The sequence below is a fragment of the Lutra lutra genome, chromosome 18 (assembly GCF_902655055.1).
Source record: "Lutra lutra chromosome 18, mLutLut1.2, whole genome shotgun sequence".
Taxonomy (NCBI): Eukaryota; Metazoa; Chordata; class Mammalia; order Carnivora; family Mustelidae; genus Lutra; species Lutra lutra.
In genome coordinates, this window is record NC_062295.1 from 3,306,753 (window position 1) to 3,314,936 (window position 8,184).

Here is an 8,184-nt window from a genome sequence, read left to right on the forward strand (position 1 = left end):
GGGTGGGATGGGGGCGCCTGGGTGGCTCAGTGGGTTGGGGCCTCTGCCTTCGGCTCAGGTCGTGGTCCCGGGGTTCTGGGATCGAGCCCCGCGTTGGTCTCTCTGCTCTGCGGGGAGCCTGCTTCCTCCTCTCTCTCTCTGTCTGCCTCTCTGCCTACTTGTGATCTCTGTCTGTCAAATGGATAGATAAAATCTTTAAAAAAAATTTAAAAAATTAAAAAAAATTTTAAAAAAGGGGGTGGGATGGGGGTTAGGTATTTCGAATCCTTACTTTTGGTCCCCCTTACTTATATATCACTTCCCAGGCCTCAGAAATTTTTGTCCTTTGTGAAAATAAGAAAAATAAAAGCCCAGTGAAAATATCAAGAACAGCAGTAAGAGCTTAAGACCGAGACAAGAGACCAGATACAAATCCAAGGGGTTGGGGATAGGGGGTCTAAACACTGCTCCGGGTAGATTTGTAAAATGCTGCAGTCTATATGGTAAGAGAAATACCACAATAAAAATGAAAGTTGAAAGCTAAAAATACATTTTAAAAAAAGAGATCTAGGAGAAGGCAGTATATATTGAGGGTATATAATTCCATCTAATTCTCAAGAGTCCTGCAGGGCTAAAGCAACTTCCTTGTTCCAGCAAAGTGAGGCCTCAAGATGAGAAACGTTTTATTCCTCACAGTTCTGGAAAAAGGCATGGAGAAAAGTTTTGATGGCATTTAGGGGCAATCAAACGAAACAGAAAGACAATCTGTTAAAGTACTTCAAAGTTCTGCCTGCTGACGGGCTCTGACGCCCCCCGCCACACCCCACTACATTCATCGGACCTGCCCCCAGAATTTCAGAAACAGTAACAGCTGACCGGCAGGATACACATTTCCAAAGTTCTCCTTCCTCCTAAAGATCTCATCTCGGTCAGCACTGTGGGAACAGATCTGTGATATTTGACTCACCAGAGGCAAAGTCTCACCAGCCCTGAGATGCCCCCATGGTGAGGTGTCCTGAGACAACTGATCTGCCTCCAGATACTGACACTAGAAAAAGATTGTTTGGTTTTTATTTTCCTCAACACAAACAGGACTGGGGAGGGAGATGACGAGGCAAAGAAACGCACATACCTTTCAACTGGTCAGCAACAACGCTCTGGCCAAGGCGTTCAGTAACTTTCCCATCTTCCATTTCGTACCGATCATCTAGGTATTTTGCTGTGGCCTCGGAAATGTGAACCTTGCCCGCCACTCCCAGCTGCTCCATGAGATTGGCCAAGTTCACATCATTGGACCACACATCGAATTTGAACCTCCTCATGCCCAAGATGCCGCAGAGGACGGTCCCCGTGTGAACCCCGACGCGCATGTTCACCATCTCTTTCTTCTCCTGGCAGAACTGCTCGATCGCTCTGATCATGCCCAAGCCCATCTCAATGCAGCAGTAGGCATGGTCGGCCCGGGGCTCTGGACACCCCGCCACGCAATAGTAGCAGTCTCCCAGGGTACTGATTTTCTCACACTTGGTCTCTTCACACAACCGGTCAAAGCGACCGAACAGATCATTGAGAAGACCCACCAGGGCGTGAGCAGACTTATTGGCACTCATCTTGGTGAAGCCCACGATATCTGCAAATAGAATACTGACTTCTTCGATCTGCTGCATTTTGAAAGGGCGAAATGCTATGGGGGCTTTCTGTATGGAAGACTTTTTCTTCCTGTTCTTGGGGCTGGAGGTGGCGTGCCTTTTGACAGAATTCTCGCTCTCCTCATCCCCCTGTTTCATCAGGTCATCAGCTATGATCCTGGGCATCACAGAATGAATCATCCTCTCTTTCAGGGCTTTTTCCACTTCCAGATCCTTTCCATGCATAATTGACTGTCCCACCTTGAGAAAGGTGCTCCTGGATCTCACCTGGGACATGATAAATAGGTGGACCCCGATGGCGTGAATGCAGACGTGGAGCAGGGCTCGGCTCAGCAGCTCCCAGTGCGGGGCCCATGCTCCAGGTGGGGGAAAGCAGTCTTTGTCTCGGAAATGATAGCCAAAGGTCTCAAAGAGTACAGAATAGACTACTCCCAAAAACAAGCTCAAGTACAAAGGTAAGTGCATGACGGTGTAGAGCAAAAAGAGCACTTCGATGCACATGGAAAAGCTCCCCACTTGAGATAAGCAAGTGTCTGTGGGCTTGGCTGCGAGGGTACGATTGGAGCTGTCAACATGTCCTGAGAGAGGCGTCAAAACCTGAAACTGGGCGGCCAGGGTCAGGGCGAACACCAGGAGGGTGAGAACCAGAGAGGTCCACACGTAATGCCGGGCATACAGCTTGGTGAAGGTAAACAGAAAAAAGCCCACACACACGACAAGGAAGCACAGAGCTGGGGCTACCATGACCATCAGTTTGGACCGCATGTGGACGCCAAAATAGATGCTCCACAGGAGGCAGGCGAAGCCGATGTAGAAGAGCGCATACCGGAAGCGGCGCTGGGTCTGCGGGAAGCAGCGCTCCATGCAAGCCTCCTCCAGGTTCACCGAGTCGAACTTGGGGTCCCACCAGCGGCTGGAGGCCCTCTCGAACAGCTGGGGCAGCTTCTTCTGCCTGCGCAGGCGGCCTCCAGCGCCCACTCTCCGGGGGACGCCCCCTGAGTCCCCAGAGCTGCTACAGCTGGAGGAGATGCTGTACTTGCAGCGCTTGGGGTGGCTGTTGGAGGACAGCTGCTTGGGGTTGATTTTGACCCTCACGCTGTTGCTGTCTCCGCTGGAGTCACAACTCACCTCGGTGCTGTGGTGCGGCAGCAGCTGCTGGTGGGGCGGGGAAGCCATGTTGCCCAGCGCTCCGAACCTTCCGGGCCGGGGGCTCTGGTACCTGTCGGCGAAGACGACCGGAGTTACACGGGCACCGATTCCCACACAGGCGCACGCACCTGAAGGCCACGAGCTCCACCGGTGTGCTCGGCGGCGGCCCGGGCGGTCCACTTGCGGAGGCACCACACGCTCCCGAAAGCTGCGGCTAACGGCTAAGCCGGGCTTCCGCCGTCCCGCCCCGGGGCCGCCCGCAGCAGTCGGGACGGACCCGCAGCCCCGCGCCGGCGGGGCGGCGGCGCCCCCACGGCCCCCCGCGCCGCCCGCCCCGCGCACTCGCCTGCTCCGGCCGCCGCGGCCGCGGAGGCAAGTCCAGCCGAGCCCTCTCACGCCGCCAGCCGCTCTCGCCCGCGCGGCTCTCCCGCCAGCAGCGGCGGGCCCCTCATGCCGAGCGGAGCGGCGCCTCCCCTGCGTCAAAGGCCGGCGGCCCCGCGGGAGGCTGCGGGCCGGCTGTGAGGAGCGGCAGCGAGGCCCCGGCGCCGGCGCGAGTCTGAGGAGCCCGCGACGCCGCGGTCGCCCCCGTCGGCGCGGCGCGTCTAGCGGGGCCTGCTCGCCGGCCTCCGGGGCCGAACCAGCGGGGCGGGGATGCCCAGCGCCCCGGGAGACGCCGGGCGCCGAGCGCAGGGCGCGGCGGGCGCTGGCCCCTCAGCCGGCCGCCCTGCGCGGCGCTGCCGCAGAGCCCGCTCCCGCGACGCCGACCCGGGACGCCCGCCCGCCCACGCCCGGGGCGGCCTCCCGAGCTAGCGACGCCGCCGCGGCCGCGGCCGCCGCCGTGCCTCCCGCTGCCGCTGCCTCATGTCGGAAGAGCCGCCGCCGCCGCCGCCACCATCTCCGGCCCCCTCCCCCTCCCGCTGTCACTGACAGACTCGCGCCCGCGCCGCCCCTCGCCCCGCCGCAGCGCGCACGCGCGGCCCGCGCACGCCGCCGCCGGGCCCCGGGCACGCGCACGGTGCGCGCGCCGGGCCGGCGCGGCTGCAGGGCGGGGGCGGGGCGGGCGCGCTGCGGCTCCGCCCTCAGTCCTCCGCCTGCTGTCCCCGGGCGGTGCGGTGCTGGGGCGGCCAGCCGCAGGCACTGCGGGGCTGCGGAACGTGCGGGGGCTGAGGCGACTGCGGAGGCGACGGGGTTCTGCGAGACCCGTTTTCCTCCGGGCTCGGGTCCCCAGACCCGTTCGAGGAAAACGAGTGGCTCCTGCTAGTTAAGGAGCAGCCGGGGTGCGACGTTTAGGAAACGAAAACGTTCTCCTCTCCGTCACACCTTTTCTTAATACATGCAAGTTTGCAACTATGTTGCATGTGCCCAAAGAGAGGCACCCCTTCCTCTCTAAGCAATGAGTACGTGCCCCGGGGGCACAAGCCCTTCCCTGAGCGTGGTCTTCCCAGTCACCGCAGTCCAAGCCCCAGCCTCTGGTGCCTGGGCCCCCCCACAGGCTCTTCCAGCCGCAGAGACTTGCCTTTCCCGTACCTGGACCATCGGCCACAACTGCCTTCACCTTTCCACAAATGAACCTTTCACAGGAGTCTGCTCTCCATTGGGCAGTCCCACGGGAGCCTCCCTGAGCGTTGTCTGCAACCTGTCAATACAGTCCCGGACTTCCTTGTGCACCAATCCCGGCCCTTTCTCGCATACTTAGTACCTCCTGCCAGTCACAAGGGTCTCCTCCTTCCTCCCTTCGCTTTCCAGGCCCAGCGATGGTGCCCACGCCAGGTTTCACAGGTGAAACCCCATAATGGAATACTATTTGGCCATAAAAAGGAATGAATTACTGATCCACGAAGGAACCAGAAAGATGAAACTTGAAAACACGATACTAAGTGAAAAGGAGCCAGTCAGGAAAGACCTCATACTGTATGATTTCATTTCCATGAACTGTCCAGAATAGGCAAACCCATAGACAGAAAGCAGATAGGTCAGGGCCTGGGGGCGCTGCTTTTGGGAGTGATGGAACTAGATGGAGGTGGTGGGTACACAACACTGGGAATGTACTAAATGCCATTGAATTGTACCCTTTAAAATGGTTTAAAGTGTTAAGTTGTATGTTATGTATATTTTACCATGATAAAGATAAAAGAAAAACAAAACAAGAGTAACACAACAACAGGACTGGTATTCCTGCCAAAAGTACACAACCTTGATCTAATCACCAGAAAACATCAGGCGAACCCAAATTGAGAAATATTTCTTCCAAGTAATTGGCCAGTACTCATCAAAAGTGTCAAGGTCATGAAAGACAGAAAGTGAAGAACTGTCACAGATTGGACTACACGTAACATGGGATCCCGGTGTGCAAACTGTGACAGGAAAGAGCATTTGGGGGAATTCGAAGAGGTTGGCAGTTTAGTGAATAGTAGCCTTGAATAGTAGCCTCTCGTCGGTGTAAATTTCCTGGATTTATTAATGGACTATGATTACATACAACTTTGACATTCAGGGAAGCCTGCTGCACAGTGAAGGGGAATGCTCTGGTATTTTGCAACTTTAAGTCTAAAACTGTTTCCAAACAAAAAGTTAGAAAAAGTTGTAAATAAAACCTTTACAGATCATCAGTTATGTGCTGAACAATTCTGATGTATTCTGGTTTTTACAGACGAAGAAACTGACATGTACACTGCATAAGCCAGTAAGAAAGATAATAATAGTAAACTTACACTGACTGAACCTTTGTCGTAAGTGCCAGAAACCACTGGATGCTTTCACTTGTGACCTATTCAGTCCTTACCACAACCCTCTGAGGTACATGTGATTGCCCCTATTTTAGAGATGTGAAACTGGGGACTGACGCGTGAAGTGCCCAAATCCACACAAAGTCTAGGGACAGAGCTCAGATTCAAAACCAGGTCTGACTCCAGAGGCCACGGTGCTCTGAAGCCTCGGCACCACCCACTCTAACCTTCATGGTGGCCCCTCACGTACCCCAGTGTCTCACACGCCAACCCACCAACCTGAGCCAGAAGCCCTTAGAGAAGCTGCTGACAATTTACATTCCCCCATTTAATGCAACCCTGCACTCCCCACTTGCTGGTTTCCTCCAATAATTGGAAAGATCTGTCTGTGCTTTTCCTCTCCTCCCATAATCTTTCAGTCCACCCACCACTTGTGGTGACTTTGGCATTTGTTAATTAATTAGTTATGTCAGATTTTTAGACATGAGCATGATTTTAGATCATACCGACCTCCTCCTTCTCTCCCGTATGTCTCCTGGAAGCAGATGTACAGCATTCCCTGTTGATGAAGGCTGTAACCCGCCAGGCCCTCCTCAATCTCTAGGTTAGAGTGGAAGTCATTCCATAAACCCTTGGGATCAGGGATAATGTGCCCAGCGCTGTGCATTAGGTCCTGGGTGTCCAGTGACACACTCTCTGTGACTTCAAGAGGCTACTAGCTGGAAAAGATACTGGGGAAGGCGATGGGTTAAGAAAATGGAATCACCGTACGTGAGGGAGAATGCCACAAAAAGGTTAACTCCTTTCTCCTAATGCCAAGACCTGGAAGGGAGTAGCTGGCAAGCCCTGCGTCCCTTCTCCTTAACCCTCCAAAATCATGGAGTTGCCTGATACTCAGCAGATATGGGACTGGTGCAACTGCTTTCTCCAACCATCCAACCAGATGGCTGCCAGATCTGTAAGGTTTTCTCTCCATCTGTGATGTGTGCAGAACTTCCACCCCAACACAGCGTGAATCAGATAGGGTCTGCACAAACTTCACCAAAGTTTTCAGCAAGTGTTACCAGCCTCATCACATCACCCTCTCCCTCCCCGACACGCTAGTTCACCTGACCTGTGAGGGCTTTGGCTCCAAGCTATCAGAAGTCACAGAGGGTCGTGGCATGACCAGCTTCGAGATAATGGAGGGAGCTCTGGCCATTCTCGTCAAGCAGGTCCCTGAGGTCTCAGCAGTGCCTACCTTATTTCTGGTGGTCAGGTGGGCAATCATTGTGGAGAACCACCCACGGCAAGGGGGCGGTTTCCTGCTCTCATCCAATCAAGCTGCAGTGAGCAAGATTTGAGTCCTTCTCTTGCCTGGTAAGGGTGAGTCTGTAGGAACAGACCTGCATTCTTTTCCTCTCCATCCAGGAGCTGGTCACTGGTCTCAGGCAGCTGCCTCCACACTCGCAGAGAATCCAGTACTGAGGCAAACTAAAAGAGGCTGATTAGGGAAGATCATCAAAATCCCTGGGAGGCTCTGCTACTACCCAGGAGTCTTTGATCTAGCCATTTATATAAATTCCAAATCCTGCCGTGCCTGGTGCACAGCTCGATAATGCCTATTGAATGAATGCATATGGGAATTATAAGAGGCAAGATGTGTATGAAATACTTAAGCTCTTGGTTGCTTTTAATAATCAGAATAAGTAATATTCGATGTAATGCTTGTGAGTGTATAGCTCTTTCCACCTACATACATAGTAGAGGTTCTGGCTCGGCCCTAAAGCTAAAATATGTGATGGACTTATTTATGACCCCAAGGGGGGGCCAGGGAGGACCAGTCCAGGGGCAATCATATTTTGAAGGAGGAGCTGGTTGGTTAACCCACCTAGTTTGACTGAGACAGAGGGTGGGGATTCTGAGTAAAGCATAGCGACTGTCCCTCAGATTTGCAACCTGGCCCAGCTCCTGCTGGACTGTTCCTCCCGTCCCATTCCATAACAGGGAATCCATAATAGGGTCTTAGCAGATGTAATTACTGAAGATGAGGTCATTCTGGATTCAGACGGGCCCTAAATCCAGTGTCTGATGTCCTTCACGACAACAGGGGACACGGAGACATGCAGGGAGAAGAAAGCCGTGGGGAAGATGGAGGCAGGGAATGGAGAGATGTGCCCACAAGCCAGGGAATGCCAAGTGTTACCCAGAGGCAGAGAAGCTGGAAGAGGCAGGGAGGACCTGCCCCCAGTGCCTTCAGAGGGAGTCTGGCCTTGCTGACACCATAATTTCTGACTTCTGGCCTCCGGAACTGTAAGCAAATACACTTCTATTGTCTGAAACCACCACCTTTGTGGTCATTGTTGTGGCAGCCCCAGGAAACTCCCACGAGTTTCATCACAAACCACAAGCAAGGGTACAATTAGCACTCCAGGTAACCTCTCTAACGGGGCAGACACAAAAGACAAAGGGCGGGGGGGCTCTCTCTCTGCTTCCCAGCAGACTAGAGTAAACCTTCAGGATCTTGAGAGCTGCAGGAGACCCCAAGGGCACGTAGTGGGGTGGAGGTCAGCCCTGACCAGTGCAGGTGAGAAAGAGGAGAAATCAGGTCACCTCTAGAGACGCCTGCAGAAACTTGGCTTACACAACACTGTGCCCATTTTACAGACCAGGAGCATGAGCCAAGAGATCACACTGCCCAC

At 54.2% G+C, this 8,184-nt stretch overlaps 1 protein-coding gene across 1 annotated transcript in view; it reads right to left on the minus strand.

Moving 5' to 3' along the window:
- ADCY9 (adenylate cyclase 9) overlaps positions 1–3,700 on the minus strand; it is a 123,623-nt gene extending 119,923 nt beyond the window's left edge. Inside the window, exons 1-2 of the mRNA XM_047714480.1 lie at positions 3,124–3,700; positions 1,112–2,847 (exon numbers count right to left, since the gene is read on the minus strand). Coding sequence (XP_047570436.1) covers positions 1,112–2,804 — 1,693 coding nt within the window. The 5' untranslated portion in view covers positions 2,805–2,847; positions 3,124–3,700. The remainder of the gene's footprint in view (positions 1–1,111; positions 2,848–3,123) is intronic.
- Positions 3,701–8,184: the final 4,484 nt, after the last annotated feature.